General features: G+C 45.4%; 1 protein-coding gene across 3 annotated transcripts in view; it reads left to right on the forward strand.

Moving 5' to 3' along the window:
• The window catches only part of ANKFY1 (ankyrin repeat and FYVE domain containing 1), a 79,386-nt gene that overhangs the window by 26,498 nt on the left and 34,173 nt on the right, over positions 1–18,715 (forward strand). For all 3 annotated transcript variants that reach the window (XM_019413813.2, XM_053892251.1, XM_019413812.2), the window contains exon 4: positions 14,602–14,737. In XM_019413813.2, coding sequence (XP_019269358.1) covers positions 14,602–14,737 — 136 coding nt within the window. The remainder of the gene's footprint in view (positions 1–14,601; positions 14,738–18,715) is intronic.

The raw sequence follows: 18,715 nt of genomic DNA on the forward strand, positions 1-18,715 counted from the left end.
CATTTCTAGGGTTTAATCTGAGGTCCGTAGTTCAGAGTTGCAGACACACACAGATCTGTGCGTGTGTACACATGGCCGTGTGCATTTGTGCCTGTGACAACACGTCTGCTTGGGAAATGGTCTTCACTGGAAGGACCGTGCGATTGAAATCTCTGCGCAGAGAGCTTTTCTCTGAGGCCATAGCTCTTTGATCCCATATATAACAGAGCTGTGGATAACTTTTGAAGCCCATTAGATCATGAAGTGTTCTTTACAAGATGCATGATAGGATCTTAATCACATGACCAGATAATTTACAAAGACCAGAAGAAAGTACATGATATGGGCAATACTCAACTTGGGTAGAAGAAAAGTTCAGAACAAGTTGCCATCTTTTGGTATCTATCAAAACATTATCAAAAATTGATGATCCCGGTAGCTTGAGCTTGTGAAATTGGTACCCTTGCACATGGCCAGTCACATTATAAACGACTCTGATAGTTTTGGAAAACAGCTGAGCTGTAGAACAGTCTTACTTTCTTTTAACCTCATCATCTGACTTTGTCAGATGGATTCTGCCTTCGGTAATTCAGACAGCGTAAGTGTTGATCGTAGCCTCGCGTGTCATCATGAAGTGCTGAATGGAACCAAATGAGTAAGCGTGGGAAAATGAGATAGGACTGCTTTCCAGAACAAACAAAACTATGTAAAAAAGCAGAAAATTGCATTAAGTTATAAGAAGCCTAATGCAGACTTTTAAATTTTAAATTTTAAATAAAATTTTACATTTAAAATTTTGCTTTTCCTTTTTTCGTACATCGTAACATTTAAGAGCAGCTGTAACTCAGCGACTGACCACAAGATTGCATCACTGAGAATCAGGAGGTTAGAAGAGGTTTAGTAAATGTCCCTGGACTCCTTCCTTCCTGTTATAAACCGTAAGCCTAGTCTGGTCCCTGCTATGCAGTCAGCTGTCAAGAGCTTTGGTAGATGAGGCACTTGCCAGGACAGCTGACAGTTAAGCCTGTGTCATCGTGACTTTCTACACACGGGTTATCCATGAAGCGTGTCCTGGGGGTGGGTTCCAAGGAGGTGGAGGTGTGGGTGGACTGGTTCGTGTTCACGTGTGTGTTTTGCCCAGCAGTCCTGCTGCGTGGCCTGGGCGGGGCATGGGTCCGGTCGCCCGAATCAGGTTATAGGCAGCAGCCAGTGCCCCCGAAGCCTGTGTGTTGTGCGGTACCTGAGGTGCTAACCCTGTGCGGCTGGCCGGCAGTTTGAGGGAGACTGGGCGTAGGCTCTTGTAAACACGTGCGTAAATAGCAAGCAGGCGGTGTTTTTGTGGTTGAACTTTTCCACACTAAAGGAGTTGATAAAATCATTTTACGAACTTACTGGTGTTTTGTTTCTTCAAAATGATTTCATCCGTATCGCAGAGGGCACTTTTCAAGGTGCTAGGGATACGGCAGCGAACAAAATTAAATTCGTACTCGGCGTGGAACTGACGTTCTTCGATGGACTTTCCGAGCTCACATTTTCTTTTGAAGTGCTTGTGTAATTGGTAGTTCTTAAAATTCAAAGCAAGCACTTGACTTGTGTGAATCACGGTAAGAATTTCAGCACGTGTTGGTGAAGATACAGTAGGGCATTAAATGCTAAGTATTTAAAACATGTGTGGATATATGAGTTTTCTTGACTCATGCCTTGTTCCAAAGAGTACAAGGTTTTGTGCCTGCCACGATGTGCTCATAAAGGCACAATGATTTCTGTGGGATTTGCCGTAAACACATAACCTCAGTGGAACTGTGAGAGGGTATCAGACAAAGCCAAGTCGAGGAACATTCCACAAAATAACTGGCCCGGGTATCTCAAATCTGTTAAGGTGATGAAAGACAAGGTAAGAATCTGTTACAGATTGGAGGACAAGGAGACAATGAAATGCAGTGTGGATTCTGAACCATAAGAAGGACACTAATGGGGAAATTGGCAAGATTTGTAAAGGTCTGTAATTAGGTAACAATATTGTATCATTCCTAATTACCTGGTTTTGATTATTGTACTATGAGTACATAAGATGTCAGCACAAGGGGGAGACGGGCAACATGTGTCCGCAAACTCTGTAACTTTTCTGTTAGTCTGAAATTATGTCAAAATACAAAGATAAAAGGATACAGATTTACTTTTTCTTTCTTTGTTTTTTGAAGTATAAAGATACTGACTTGGTAAAGGTGCTGATTGATCAACTCGAAAGAGAAAGACTGTAACCAGTAGCTAACATGGTGTAACGAATCTCAGGACCAGGAGGAAGAGCTTTGTGAAGTAAAACGGTTTGTTTCTGGCAAAGCGACTGGCTCGCAGCCGCTCAGCTCACACTGTGAGAGGCCCCAGTGCATTGGATCGGCCGTTTTGAAGACAGAGTTTCCTGCGTGCTTTCTGTAGCAGTGACCTTATGTTTCCCTAGCGTCAGTGTTTATGGGGAGTCGCTCAGCTGGCCTGGGGTGTGTCCAGGGTCACAAGCCGTCCAGAAACCAGAAGGCATCCTCCTCCCTCCGGTTCGGTCTGGCTGGGCGAGCTGGGCGGGAGGCGGCCCGTGCCGTGGCGCGTGCACCGGGCCCCAGGCTCTGCGCGAGGCTCGCAGGGGCCCTCAGCCGACCCCCAGGGCCCCGCGTGCCGTTCTGTTTCAGGAGAAGGACGGCAGTGCTTAGCATGTGCTGGACACCCTGTGAACCACAGTTTCCTTCCTGGTGGCTCTGTCGCAGTATTAGGGCGCTCCTTCAGACGATACCCGTGGTGGTTTTAAAGTATGTCCATAAATTATTTGATATTCCTCCCTGGAGAAGCGGCGTCCGGGGCGCCAGGCCGGCTGGGCCAGTGGAGCAGGTGAGGCCTGATTGCGGGGTTGTGTCGTGCCACACGTTGGGTGTAGAGATGACTTCAAAATAAAATTTTAAAAATTAAAAAAAAAAAAGGTGGGATCCTAATTCCCCTCCCCCTGGTTTAGGCTGACCAAGCTAAATGGCTGACCAAGGTTGTGGCAAAGTGACAACACGTCACTTGAGAGACAGGCTTGGGGAAGGCGTCCTGACTTCCTCTTGGGTCTTTCAGAGAAATTAGCTGCTGTGTGGGCAGGAGAGCACACGGCCTGGCGGGCTCTTGCCAGAGATCTCTTAGAGCCTCAGAAAATCTGTTTTATCTGTGGTTATATCCCCTTACCCAACCCTCGTGTTGCTTTTGTGTTTTTCTAACTCTTGGTTCTGCTAACTTTGTGTGTTTGTTTCAAATAGTCTTTTTTTTTTTTTTGTAATAATTAAAGTAAACCTTTTTATTCTTCCTGTAGTTTTTCAGCAAATTTTGCTGTCAGCACTTAAAAAAAATTTTTTTTTTTTAACATTTATTTATTTTTGAGACAGAGAGAGACAGAGCATGAGTGGGGAAGGGGCAGAGAGAGAGGGAGACACAGAATCGGAAGCAGGCTCCAGGCTCTGAGCCATCAGCCCAGAGCCTGACGCGGGGCTCAAACTCGCGGACCTTGAGATCGTGACCTGAGCCGAAGTCGGACGCTTAACCGACTGAGCCACCCAGGCGCCCCTCTCAGTAGCATTTTTAAAGACGTAATTAAAATCATAAATGGCACAAACCTGGCTTTTTAAATTATTTTATGATGTTATGTCAGGAGTGCATAGCACTGTCCTTGTTCTTTATGCATTTTCCATTTGGGGGTGAGGGCTGCTCCCTGAGGGGAGACGTCTTGTTCCCTCACCCATCGTCAGGTAGACTCAAATACACTGGCCCTTCCTGATTCTAGTCCCTGTGAATAGGGCTTTTTTTTTTTTTTTTTTTTAATTTACATCCAAGTTAGTTAGCATGTGGTGCAACAGTGGTTTCAGGACTAGATTCCTTGATGCCCCTCCCCCATTGAGCCCATCCCCCCTCCCACAACCCCTCCAGTCACCCTCAGTTTGTTCTCCCTATTTATGAGTCTCTTCTGTTTTGTCCCCCTCCCTGTTTTTCGATTATTTTTGTGTCCCTTCCCTTATGTTCATCTGTTTTGTCTCTTAAAGTCCTCCTATGAGTGAAGTCGTATGATATTTGTCTTTCTCTGACCGACTCATTTCGCTTAGCATAGTACCTTCCAGTTCCATCCACGTAGATGCAAATGGCAAGATTTCATTCTTTCTGATTGCTGAGTAGTACTCCATTGTATGTGTATACACAACACCTTCTTTATCCATCATCCATCGGTGGACACTTGGGCTCTTTCCAGACTTCGGCTCTTGTCAGTAGTGCTGCTGTAAACATTGGGGTGCGTGTGCCCCTTCGAAGCAGCACACCTGCAGCCCTTGCATAAATACCTGAATGTAATTGCTGGGCCGCAGGGTAGTTCTGCGTTGAACTTTTTGAGGAACCTCCGTACTGCGCTCCGGAGCGGCTCCACCAGCTTGCACTCCCAACGAATAGTCTCCGTGTCACCACAGCCGCACTGAGGCATAGTGACTTCGGTGTGGCCGTAGAGCCCCTCGCGCCCGGCCCGCATTCGCGCCCGTACCTGCAGGGTGGCATCGTGGGTGAGCACCGTCGTGTGCCTGCATCTCACAGACAGAAACCGAAGCACGGCGACGCTGAATAACGCACACCAGCCACACGCACGGTAGTAAGTGTGCGGGCCGCGGTTGGAAACCCATTCGGCTTGGCTCAGAATCCACACCAGTAACCACAGTGCCTTGCCGCCTCTCACTTTGGCTTTCTTTTGCTTCCAACTTCATGGAGGTGTAAAGGGCGTGAAATAAACTGCCCACCTTAAAAGGGTACAGGTTGATTACTTTTGATAGAATTGTGAAACTGTCAGCAATGGAATGACAAACATTTTCACCTCCCTGAAAGTTCTTCTTGTGTCTTTTTAATCCATCCTTTTTCCATCCACATCCCCAGCCAACCACCTATTGGCTTCCATTCATTGTAGATTAGCTTGCATTTTCTTTTCTTTTCTTTTCTTTTTTTTAAATGTCTATTTATTTTTGAGAGAGAGAGAGAGACCAAGAGCACATGCTGGGGAGGAGCAGGGTGGGAGGGGGACAGAGAATCCAAAGCAGCATCTGGAGCAGGCTCCATACTGACAGCAGAGAGCCCTATTTGGGGCTGGAATTCGTGAACCGTGAGATCATAAGCTGAGCCAAAGTCAGACTCGCAACCAACTGAGCCACCCAGGCACTGCGATTGGCTTGCGTTTTCTAAACTTTTGTAAAAACAGAATGGAATACATAGGATCTTTTTTTTAAGTTTATTTATTTATCTTGAGAGTGCGCGGGCACACACATGAGCAGAGGAGGGGCTGAGAGAGAGGGAGAATCCCAAGCAGGCTCCACGCGGGCAGCGTCGAGCCAGATGCGGGGCTCAGTCTCATGAACCTCAAGATCATGACCTGAGTCAAAACCAAGAGTCAGGTGGCTTCATTCCCCCAGCTTAAAGATTGAGAGATTCGTCCGGAATCTCCGTATGTTATGGTTTCCGTCGTTCGTTCCTTATCACTGTTGAATAGTATTGCACGTGTGCACACACCACAATGTGTTGTTCGATTTACCTACGTTTGGCTGTTACAAAGATCAGTATGCTCAATTGTGTGTCTTTGTGTAGGCACTCGTTTTTGTCCCTCTTGGGCAGATACTTAGGAGTGACTGTTTGATTTTAGGAAACAACCCACCCATTCTGGGAACGGACGTATCATTCACACCCCATCAGCATTGTGTGTAAGAGTTCTGGTGGCTCCAAGTCCTTACTGACCCTTAGGCAGGTTGTTTCTTGTTTATAATGTTCACCACACAAAGGGATGTGGAGTGCGTTGTGGTTTTATTTTACATTTCTCTGAGGACATTATCTCACGTGTTATTGACCATTTGTGTGTCTTCTTTGTCAGTTTGGTTCACCTCTTTGGCCCTTTTATTTTATTTTTATTAAAAAATATAGTTTTAATGTTTATTTCCGAGACAGAGCATGAATGGGGGAGGGGCAGAGAGAGAGGGAGGCACAGAATCAGAAGCAGCTCCCGGCTCCGAGCTGTCGGCACAGAGCCTGACGCGGGGCTGGAACTCACGAACCGTGAGATCATGACCTGAGCCGAAGTCGGACACTCAACTGACTGAGCCACCCAGGCGCCCCTCTTTTGCCCTTTTAAAAATTGGGTTGTCTTCTCAGTTTTGAATTGTAAGCATTCTGTATGTAATCTGGATACAAGTTATTTGCCTGGAAGCGAGCATTCTTGCCTTGTGTCTGATCTCAGAGGGAAGCAATGAGGTCTTTCATCGCTGCATGTAACTTAATTGTTGGGTTTTCATAGATGTGCTTTATAAATTTGAGGATTCCTAGTGGTTTGAGATATTCTAGGACTTGGATTTGAATTTTGTCGCTTTTTTTTTTTTGTGTGTGTCTACTGAAATGATTCTATAGTTTTTCTCCTTTATGCAGTTAATGTAGCAAACTTGCATCCCTGGTCCACATCCCTTGTGGTCCCTGTACTGTCGTCCAAGTTGTGGACTTTGCAGCTTTCTCTTCTTATCCTCTTAATGTGGATGGGGCGCCTGGGTGGCTCAGTCGGTTAAGCATCCGACTTCAGCTCAGGTCACGATCTCGCGGTCTGTGAGTTCGAGCCCCGCGTCGGGCTCTGGGCTGATGGCTCAGAGCCTGGAGCCTGCTTTCGATTCTGTGCCTCCCTCTCTCTCTGCCCCTCCCCTGTTCATGCTCTGTCTCTCTCTGTCTCAAAAGTAAATAAACGTTAAAAAAAAAAATTAAAAAAAAAATGTGTATAGCAGTGGTGACTGGTTTCGTTGCTGGTATTGGTGATTTATGTTCTCTCCATTTTTTTTTCCTTGATCAGTCTATTTAGAAGTCTGCCAGTTTATTGATCTTTTCACAGAATCAACTTTTGGCTTCATTAATTTTCTCTTTTGTCTGTTTCCTGTATTTTTAATTTTTGCCTTTTCCTTCCTTCTACATACTCTGGACTTACTTTATTCTTTTTTTTTTCCCCCTAGTTTCTTAAGGTAGAGCCTTAGATCATTTATTCTTTATCTCTTTTCTGATGTAAGGATTTAAAAGCTCCACAGTTCCCTCTAAGCACCGTTCTAGCTGCATTCTGCAAATTCTGATACATTGTGATTTAGTTCAGGCTGTGTTCTCATTTTCTTTGTGACTGTTTTTTTTTTTTTTTTTTTTTTTGACCTGTGAGTTATTTGGAAGTATGTTGTTTAATTTGCAGATATTTGGGTTTTCCTGCATACTTCATCATGACTGATTTCTAATTCTGTTATTGTCAGATAACATACTTGATATGATTTTGATCCTCTTAAACGTATTGGGACTTGTTTTATGGCTCAGCACATGGGCTGTGTGGTGACTGTAAGTGAACTTGAGCAGGAATTGTACTCTGAGATGCTGGTAGATAGTGTTTTGCACGCGTCTGTTAGATCGGGGTGTTTGGGAATACTGTTCAGACCTTCTGTATGTTTTCTTTTCTTTTGTGTCTACTTCTGTCTGTCTCTAGAAGGCGGGTGTTAGCAGCTCCTGTGATTTCAGGGTTGTCAAGGTCTCCCTTCAGTTCTGTCCATTTTTTCTTCATATATTTTGGGCCTTGTCATCATACACACGACGTTTCCGATTATAGTGACTTCCTGATGCAGTGTGGCTTTTATCATGAAATGATAGTTTTCATTTCTGGTGATGCTCTGTGTCATGAGATCTACTTCTGATGTGAAATGGTCCCTCTGGTCTCCTTATACTTACTGTTCACATGGTGTATCTTTTTGTATTTGTTTTGCTTTCACCTCAGCTGTGTCTTTATATTTCCATGTGTCCTCTGGGCAGCGTCGCATGAGGGCTTGCCTTTTTATCTCTGCTTTTTAAGTGGAGTGCTTAGACCGCTAATATTAATGTCATTATTTTTATGAAGAAGACTACCATTTGATTCGTTTTGTTTGTCCCATCTTTTCTCCTGTTCTCCGCGGTTCTCATTTTCTTGCTTCTTGTGGATAATTTGGACATTTCGTATTCGATTCAAATTTGTTGACTTCTTGACTGCCTCTCTTTGTATTGTTGTTTAGCGATTGATCTAGGGCAGAGTTCCTCAGCCTCAGCATTATTGAGATTTGGGGCTGTTTAAGTGTTTGTTGTGGCAGTCTTCCTGTGCATTGTGGGATAGTTACTAGGACCCTTGGTCTCTACCCCCTCGATGCCGGTTCTACTCCCCCAGTTTTGATAACCAGAAATACCACTGGACGCTGTGAGACATCCCTCGGAGGGCAGACTCGGCCCTCGTTGGGAACTCCTGCAGGGCTCACATACGCCCCTCACTTTGTGTGGAGGATTTATAGTCTGTTTGTACTACATCAGGTAAAGTGTGAAACTTGTGCAACCATACAGGTCCCATTAATGCCTTTACCACGGACCTTTACTTACAGCTGTCACACGTGTCCTGTGGGCAAACATTGAAAACCCCACTGTGAACAGTGGTATGTTTTTCAGCAGACTTAGGAGTAAGAAGTTTATATTTGCTCAGATATTTCCATTTCTTTAGTTCTTCCTTCATTCATCAAGATCCATGTTTCCATCTGGGATCATGTCCCTTCACCCTCAAGAATTCCCTTTAACATTTCTTCCAGACCAGGTCCGTCAGTGAGACTCTTCCCTCGTCCGAGGATAACTCTCCTTTGCTTTCATCTTTCTTTCTTTCTTTCTTTCTTTCTTTCTTTCTTTCTTTCTTTCTTTCTTTCTTTCTTTCTTTCTTTTCTTTTTTCCTTTCCTTTCCTTTCCTTTCCTTTCCTTTCCTTTCCTTTCCTTTCCTTTCCTTTCCTTTCCTTTTCTTTCCTTTTCTTTTTTTGAGTTTGTTTATTTATTTGAGAGAGAGAGAGAAAGAGCACCAGCAGGGATGGGGCAAAGAGAGAGGGAGAGAGCATCCCAAGCAGACTCCGTGCTGTCAGTGCAGAGCCCAGCGCGTGGCTGGAACCCACAAACCTTGAGATCATGACCGGAGCCGAAGTCGGACGCCCAACCGACTGAGCCAAACAGGTGCCCCTGGAGTTTCTTGATTTTAAATGTAAAACCTCATGTCTGTCACTGAATTTGGAATAGTCTTTTTTTTTTTTTTTTTGGAATATTCTTGACCATCATCTATTCAAACATTTTCTTCCTTCATCTCTTCATTCTCTCCTCTGAGGCTCCAGTGACACACAAACACGAGACCAGGTCTCCTCGATGCTCTTTTTTTCCCTCCCAATTTTATTTTTCTCTGTTCTTCAGACAGGATAATTTCTGTTGGTCTGTGTTCAAGTTTGCTGACTTTTCTGTTGCCATTTTCATTCTGCTGTTGAGGACATTGAGTTTTCAATTAAATATGTGTGTTTTTCATCCTATAATTTCCGTTTGTTCTTTTTATAGTTTATATGCTGAAAATTTCTAAGATTTTTAAGTGTGTTTTCCTTTACCTTCTGGAGCATAGTTATCCCAGATATTTTCATGTCTTTGGTAAATTCAATATCTGGGTCATCTTGGGGTTAGAATATGTTGTCTCTTCCCTTGAGAAATGGTCATATTTTCTTGATTTTTTTTTTTTTTCCTATATCAAATGATTTGGATTGTATCCCAGACATTGTGGTTATATTTTGTAGGCTCTGGGTCCTGTATCGTCCTCTGGAAAATACTGGCTCTCCTTAGCTGCAGACTGAAAGTCGCCCCACCTTTTGTGGGCAGTGGCTCAAATCTCACTTCAGTTCTTGAAGCTGGGCTGGGCCATCCGTGCTCCCAGGGGAGCCCAAGGCCGTGTGCATTCATATGCAGAACTGGATCCCCCTTACTCCTCTGCTCCCCTGGGCCCCTTTTCCGACTGCATCTGGCCAGAAAGAGGGTGTTTGTGATAGAGGGTCAGGGGTCCACATGCTCACCGCACCAGTGTTGATCTCTGACTGGGGTCTGTCCTCAAGGCAAAACCATAGGGAAAACATGGCGACACTCATCCAGGGCTGTTGCCTCTTCACGTTTGGCCTCTCTCTGCAATTGTACAATTTTGTGTGCTTTTCCGAACCCTCAGGTGACCGTTTTCTGGTGCTCTGTCTAGAGTTTTTAGCTATAATCAGTTAAAATAGGACAGGTTGTTACCCTGCCATGACAGAACTAGGACGTGTAAACTCTTATTCCTTTTGACACAGGGATTATTTACAAGTATGGTTTGGAGTTTATTTCCAAGAAATTACAGTTAAGCGTATATGGTTAAAGTGACTAAAGAGGATGCTTTTACTGGGGCACCTTGGTGGCTCAATCGGTTAAGCTTCTGACATTGGCCCAGGTCATGATCTCACAGTTCGTGAGTTCGAGCCCCGTGTCAGGCTCTCTGACAGCTCAGAGCCTGGAGCCTGCTTCGGATTCTGTGTCTCTGTCTCTCTTTCTGCACCTCCCCAGCTCGTGCTTATACTCTGTCTCTGTCAGAAATAAATAAACTTAAAAAAATTTTTTTAAAGAGGATGCTTTTACTGATGAAAGATGCAGTCTATTACAATTTTGTAATTTTATGAATCAAAAACTTGGGTAAAGTAAATGAAGTAAAAATAGTTGGCAAGTTGAAGACAGTTCAGTTGGAGTCATAGGAGGAGGATATTCAAAACACTTGGCCGTTTTTTTTTAAGTTTATTTTGAGAGATGGAGAGAGCTTGGGGGAGGGAGAGAGAGAATCCCAAGGAGGCTCCACACTGTTAGCACAGTCGGCCGTGGGGCTCAAACTCACGGAATGATCTGTGAGATCGTGACCTGAGCCGAAATTGAGAGTCTGCCTCGTAATGGACTGAGCCGCCCGGGAGCCCCAGTTTTTTACAGATTAAATACCGGATTTAAGTAACGAAATTAATTCCCTCAATATGCTTCATTTAATGGCTAATTGCCTACTGACAAGTTTATTCCCATTCTTTCCAAATGTCTTCTAAAACATTTATTTAAAATCAAATCAAAACAAAAAAACGGGGCCACATAGAAAATCTCCAGTTCTCTACAAAGTGTGGCTCTGCGCCCGGACTGCCGTGAGGTCAGAAGTTTCGCGCGTGCGGTCACCGTTTCAGCAGCCTGTGTGCTGGGCCTGCCCAGGGGTGAGTGGCTCTAGGGGCAGGTTTGCCGTGCGGGTCGCAGAGCCCACCCCGCACCACCGCTGCTCTGTCCCAGCCTCAGCGTGGATCTGTTTCCAGTGTAGTTTGCAGGCTGAGCAAAGAGTCAGGGCCGGACTGGGAACACTCGGAGATCACTTGAACTTTACTTCGTGTGAAATTTTGAGGGCGCCCAGGAAATGCCTGCTGATTGTGGGTTTTAAGAAAATTGTTTGGGTTTTGGTTCATCAGCTGTCGGGTTTAGTGGTTCGGACGATTGAGGGAGGGTTATTAAAGGAGACCAGCCAAACTTCAGAGCAGAATCGAATTACCACAGGGAGGTTCGAGGCCGTGTTTGGGCTCTGGTCGGGAGGCTGAGCTGTCGTGTGCAGCGAGGCTGTGTGAAGGCAGTGGGGATGCGGACCCAGCACGCCGGCGACTCTCGACAGATCGCATGGCCCACACGTCTTTCCTTGAAGAGCCCGCCGGCCTGTTAAGCCCAGTTTACGAAGCCAGCCTAGAAGCTGATGCTGCTTCGGAATACTTCAGACATAGTTGAAGGACTTCTTCAGGTAGATTAAGTAAATCTAATTAGATTTTCATGTGATTTAAAAATGTTTTTTCTCCCAAAACATCTTAAAAGTGCTATCATTCCTTTACCAGGTAAGAGAGAAAGGAAAAAATAAACTGTAACGTAATCATGCTTAGAATTTTGGCATGTTTTTTTCTTTCTTTTTTTTTTTTTAAACATTTATTTCTTTTTGAGAGAGAGAGAGAGACAGAACGCACATGTGAGTTGGGGAGGGACAGAGAGAGGAGACAGAATCTGAAGCAGGCTCCAGCTCAGAGCCCAACACGGGACTCAGACCCACGAACCGTGAGATCATGACCTGAGCTGACGTCGGACGCTTAACCGACTGAGCCACCCAGGCGCCCCTCTTCTTTTTTTTTAAGATTTTATTTTTTTAAGTAATCTTTACACCCAGCATAGGGCTTGAACCTATGACCCTGTGATCATGAGTCACACACCCCACAAGCTGAGCCAGCCAGGTGCCCCGAGGTGTATTTTCTTTTAGATTTTTTTTTCTTTTTCAATTCTTTTTTTTTTTTAATTTTTTAATGTTTATTTATTTGGGGAGAGGAAGAGAGAGCACGAGAGCATGTACGAGAAGGGGAGGAAGAGAGAGACGGGGAGAGAATCCCAAGCAGGCTCCGTGCTGTCAGTGCAGAGCCCGTTGTGGGGCTGGATCCCACGAACTGCGAGCTCATGACATGAGCTGAAATCAAGAGTTGGGACGCTTAACCATCTGAGCCACGCAGGTGCCCCACAATTTTTTTTCATTATGCCTTTTTTTTTTTCTCCTTTCCATATCAGGCTGTTTTAGGGAATGATGGGTAAATCAGTGTGGAGCAAAGAAGTCAGGAGCCTCTGGTTCCATGCGGCATTGCCCCCTTCAGCCCTCTCCTCCTGTATTTGGAAGAGAAGGGGTTAATAAGCGCTAATCATTTGTTGCCTAATTACCAAGTTAATAAGAGGTTCCTGGCTTTTGCTGCACCTTTCCTAGACAATCAAGAACAGAGCTCTGATTCCTTAACCTTTAGCCAGCCAGAATCACACGGAAGACCTGTTAAATAAAAGCCAGATGCTGGCCCCTCCCCAGACTTTCCGGTTCAGCAGGTCTGGGCAGGGCCCAGGAGCTTCCGGCAAGTTCACGGGTAGTGCTGATTCTGCTAGCTGAGGACCACCATGATTTTAATGACCTCTCATCTCCACTGCCCTTACTCTAATCAAGGCTTGCCTCTAGTGGAAATCATAGTTTTAGATATTTTATACTACAGTTTTCATCCCAAGAGTTTCCCCAAGTTTCTGTAGAGTCTTTTATTTTAAAAAATTATACAAGTAATGCATGTTCATTAAAAATCAGGAAAATGAGAAATAATCTCAAAGAAAAGTTAGTCATAGGTTCTACCAGGGTTATCTTAGTCTGTCATTCTATTGTCTCAGTAGATAGACACCTGTCCAGCTCAGTCGGTGGAGCGTGTGATTCTTGACCTTGGAGTTGTGAGTTCAAGCCCCACACTGGGGGGTAGAGATTACTTTAAGAAAATAGGTTGATAGTCTGTTTATGGCCATACCTCCCTGGATGTCCTCAGTCTTGTCTGACCTTAGAGGGTGAGCGGGCTTGGACCTGGTTAGCATGAGTGGGCGAGCCCCAAAGCCGCATGTGTATGTGTATGTGTATATGCATACTCATACACATATACACACACATATATTGCAAAAAAAATGAGATTTACTACATGTATTTTTAGCTTTCTTTTTTTTTATTTTATTTTTTACATTTATTTATTATTTATTAGAGACAGAGTGAGACAGAGCACAAGCAGGGCAGGGGCAGAGAGAGAAGGAGACACAGAATCTGAAGCAGGCTCCAGGCCTCGAGCAAGTGTGCAGCACAGAGCCTGACACGGGGCTCGAACCCACAAAACGTGTGGTCACGACCTGAGTCAAAGCCAGTCACTTAACCGACTGAGCCACCCAGGCGCCCCTTTAGCCTTCTTTTTTAAACCAATATAGTGAGTATTTTTTTTAGGTTGAATACAGATCTAAGTAATTTTAATTGATGCAAAATTTTCTATTTTGAGTATTAATACCATAATGATTAGCTTTCCAGTGTTGGACTCTTCAGATTCTTGTTCCAGTTTTTTGCTATTAAAAATAATACTGTGTTGACTGTCTTATTGCATATATTTCTCTGTATTTGCTCAGTTATTAGGATTATCCTAACCTGTGTGTATAATTCCTGTGTAACAGTTTACACATTTTTAAGAATCTTTGCTTGCTGAGAGATGGAAAAAATGTATTGTAGTTTAAATTTGTGTTTGTAGTTACTGGTAAGGTTTACTGAGCATGTTTACTTATCTTTGTGAATTACCACTTCTGTCCATTGCCCATTTTCCTGTTGGTTGTCCATCCTTTTATGTTTTTTTAAAAATTACTTATTTATTTTGAGGGGTGGGGGTGACAGAGAGGGAGAGGGATCACCCCAAGCAGGCTCCGCACTGTCAGCGCGGAGCCTGACGCGGGGTTTGATCCCACAAAACATGAGATCATGAGATCGTGACCTGCCGCGAGATCAGGAGTCGGACACTCAACTGCCTGAGCCACCCAGGCACCCCCATCTTTTCGTGTTTATTTGTAAGATCTTTCTTGGAATGTAAGCTCTTTGTGATATGTTGAAAATATGCCCCCCAACTTATTTGACTTACATCTTTAGTAGTTCACGTCTCCTACTTCCTTCCCTTCGCAAAACAACATTTTTCTGGAGTCAGATGCTGCCCAGAATGCTTAATTGCCATTTTTGATGGCGGCATGATATTTATGTGAGCGGAGGGTACCAGCATTTGCTTTATTTGCTTTATCAGCCTCAGGGTTTAGGGACCCTCCAGTAGGCTCAAGGCTTCAGTGCGCCATCGGTGTGTTGTATTTCAGCCTCTCTCTTTCCCTCCCCAGATGCTAACCCTGAGGTGACCAGGACGATGCTCCGCTGGGTCTACACGGACGAGCTGGAGTTCGGAGACGACGACGTGTTCCTCACTGAGCTAATGAAACTGGCTAATCGCTTTCAGCTGCAGCTCCTCAGGGAGAGGCAAGTCCCGGCTGAGCTGGTCACGCGCCCCCGGTGGTGGTGGCTGAGCTTGAATTATGCCAAGCTCTGCCAATGTAAATAACTTTTGCAAGGTGTTCCTCTGAAAGCAAAGCAGTAGTGGGGAGAGGACTTCACCTCCCTTGCTTTGTGTTCTTGTAAGCTAAATTCTGCCAAAGCTTTAGGTATTCTCTTTCCTTTCACTGATTTTTTTTTTTAACCTGAGATTACATCATTGTGTGTATATTACGTAAAGAATATAAGAGAGATTACGGTGTCGAAATGCTCAGCTTTCCCTCCCGTATCACTTCCTATGACATTTATTCTACTTTGTAATAATATAGGGCCTTGGGTGAAGTTCTTGGTCATGTTCCTTGTGTTAGAAACACATTAGCGCCTAAGTCGGGGTGCCCGGGTGGCTGGCTCAGTCTGTTGAGCGTCCAACTTCGGCTCAGGTCACGATCTCGCAGTTTGTGAGTCCGAGCCCCACGTCAGGCTCTGTGCTGCCAGCGCAGAGCCGGCTTCAGATCTCTGTCCCCCCCTTTTTGCCCCTCCCCTGCTCGTGTGTGTGTGTGTGTGTGTGTGTGTGTGTGTGTGTGTGTGTGCATGTGCGAGAGAGCTCTCACTCTCTCAAAAACAAATAAAAACATTAAAAAAAAAAAAAAAAGAAACACATTAATGCCTAAGTTAACACACAAGTATACCGTTCAGGCGGTTTCGTAGCCAGTGTTTTGGGGCTCTTCATTTATTCCTGCTTTTTAGGTTCCCAAGGAGGTAGTCTGTGTTTTTTTATATTGCATTTTCTCTGCTGCTCTCCCAAGTTGGCCTTCTCGAGCAACGGGTGACAAACGTCACCCCAAGTGACGTCAGGCAGAATGCCCTTTAGTTTTAGTTTCTGTTGGGGATGTGCCCCTTGGTGGTCAGTTAGGCTGGTGGAGTGTCTTTTATACCGTTTAGTGAGCTTGTGTATTCTCTTGGGGGTTGCAGGAATGGCTTTTCTCCCGGGTGAGCGAGGCCGTGGTTTTAGCTGACAGCCTGCTGTTTGCCCTGCGGGGCTGGTGCTCCGGGCCCACCTGCCCATGCGAGCTGGTGCACAGGTTCCTCCTAACCCTGGGTGCCTGAGGTCAGCTTACGAGCATTCTACTGTCTAAGTCCAGTTACTAGAAACCCCAAACAGGTCTAGGCTTTGTAGGCACGTGCGGTGTTAGGTCAGCGAAGCCAGCCTGACCGTGGGGGCCTCGCGAAGAGCTGTTCCGTTTGTCGGCATGTTGCAGTGTCTCAGGGGGACCTGGGAATGGTTTTAACTAGACCAAATGTGATTCGTATCCTTTTTTTTGTTTTCTAGATCTCGTGAGCTTTTTTCCATTGATCTTGTCAAACTTGCTTGTAAATTAAATTGCTTTGATAAAAATGTCCTGGGGTTGGAGTAGTGTAGACACCTGTAATCAGTGTGACGGATTCTTCAATTAAAATATTTGTTGCTAATTGACTGGCTTAGGCTTCTTTACCATCCGTATTACCAGATGCTCAATTTTGTATTGTTGGACGTGGGCATTGAGTTTTATCTGTCGTGGCTTTGTGGAGGGCTGGGCTGCCAGACTCGGAAGCGTGGGGTCCAGCGTGGGCTCTTAAAAGGTCGCAGAGCGCCCACTGCTGTGCGCAGGGGAAATCACACGTCCCAGGTAGTGCAGGGATTGGGGACGTCGCAAGTGTGTGCAGTTCCGTGGGGGGCAGCGGTTGCTTGGTTTTGTAACGTAGGGATCTTGGAGGGTTGGGAATGCTGTCACGCATTTGATGAAAAGGAAGTTTTGGGGGGAAGTGTTATCAGAAAGATACTTTTTTTAAGGAAGAATTCATAGTATATGCCAAAAATTGACAGTTAATGTAATCATTGTTTTCCTGACTGAAATACAAGCTCAGTGTGTGTCGTTTGGGAAATACAGAAGTCACCTGTAATTCCACCAGGCAGTGCTTTGTTGTTTCTGCTGTCAGTACGTTTTCCACGTCTCCTATTCGTGCATGTGGGAGTGGTGCTGGAACTAGACAGGAGTTTGTGAGATGCTGAAATATATACTTGATTTTGTACTTTAAAAATAGTCTGCTTTTCTGCATCTGTATCCTTTTCTGTGCTGTAAAATGAAAAACACGTATTAACAACCACAAAATTCCTCCGGAGGAAAGTTTGTCTCCGTGCTTTTGCAAGAGAAGACATGCATTGAGGATCTGAATTTTTAAATAAGATAACATGGTCTTTAGCTGTGTAAATCGTGTCAGTTACTAGTTCTAGGCCATCCAAATAGTGGCTGGCTTTCTGGAGATCCCAGAGTTAGGTGGAAACGAAGCGTCTGCCACTTGTAAGGAAACGTCAGTGTCCACGAGAGGCATTTGAGTCTCCTGATACAAATGTCGTTTGGCAATAGAGAGCAGGAGAGTGGGATTTTCAGACTCAGCATTTGTCTGCGAAAGTGCTTTGCAAAGGGCTCTGCAAACGTGCGCGCTCCCTGAGGCTGAGCGTTAGAGCGGCCATCCGGGGTGCTTGCCGCCGTAAAATCGAGAGGTTCCATACGTGCGCCACAGAGGACTTTGCCCCTGGGGCACTCTGATTTCACAGCCAGGTCAGACCTTGCTGAGGTGCGACGGGCACGGGCAGACACAGCGCAGACGGTGGCTAGCGGCTCCCAAAGAAGCGTGGTTGCTCATCGCGGTAACTTGTTTGGGTGCCGTGACAGTTGGGCTTACAAAGCGCCCGGGTGCCTGGAGGGGAGATGCTTCTTTACACGAAGTCATCGTGTCTCTTGGAAACAAAGGACTCGAGCGCTGGTCTTGGAATGAAACAGGCGCCTGCGTCGACTACTGGATGGAGAAGGACTGCGAGATCGTTCCTCATTCCTTCCTCCTTCCTTCAGTACACAGTGTGTACTGTGTGTGTGCCGCGTGTGTACCGTGTGTGTACGGCGTGTATACTGCGTGTGTACTCTGTGTGTACTGCGTGTGTATTGGGTGTACTGTGTACTGTGTGTATTGTGTGTGGGCTGCGTGTGTACGGCGTGTATACTGCGTGTGTACTGTGTGTGTACTGCGTGTGTACGGCGTGTATACTGCGTGTGTACTCTGTGTGTACTGCGTGTGTATTGGGTGTACTGTATACTGTGTGTACTGTGTGTGGGCTGCGTGTGTACCGCGTGTGTACCGCGTGTGTACGGCGTGTGTACTGTGTGTGCTGCATGTGTATTGGGTGTACTGTATACTGTGTGTACTGTGTGTGTGCTGCGTGGGCTGCGTGTGCTGTGTGTGTACTGTGTACTGTTTGTACTACGGGTGTAATGTGTGTGTACTGTGTGTATTCTTTGTGTACTGTGTGTGTACTGGGTGTACTCTGTGTGTGCTACATGTGTATTGGATGTACTCTGGATGTGCTGTGTGTACTGCATGTGTACCATGTATGTACTCTGTGTGTACTGCATATGTACTGTGTGTACTGGGTGTGTACTGTGTGTACTATGGGTGTAGCATGTGTGTACTCTGGGTGTACTCTGGGTGTGCTGTGTGTACCGCGTGTGCACCGTGTGTGTACTGTATACTGTGTGTACTGGGTGTGTACTGCATGTATACTGTGTGTGTACTCTGTACTACATATACACTGTGTGTACCACATGTGTACTGCCTGTGTACTGTGGGTATACTGTATGTGAACCGCGTGTGTACTGTGTGTATAGTACGGGTGTATTGTGTGTATACTGCAGTGTTCTGTGGGTGGACTAGGTTGTACTTGATGAAACTCAGTTGTCTACGTACATGATCCATTTGTGTGTGTGTGTGTGTGTGTGTGTATTTATTTTTGGGAGAGAGAGAGTGCATGTGCGTGGGGGCAGGAAGGGTAAAGAGAGAGAATCCCAAGCAGGGTCTGCACCCGCAGTGTGGAACCTGACCTGGGGCTCAAACTCAAAAACCGTGAGATCGTGACCTGAGCTGAAATCAAGA

This window comes from Panthera pardus, unplaced genomic scaffold (genome assembly GCF_024362965.1).
Source record: "Panthera pardus isolate Hobbes unplaced genomic scaffold, ASM2436296v1 HiC_scaffold_3, whole genome shotgun sequence".
Taxonomy (NCBI): Eukaryota; Metazoa; Chordata; class Mammalia; order Carnivora; family Felidae; genus Panthera; species Panthera pardus.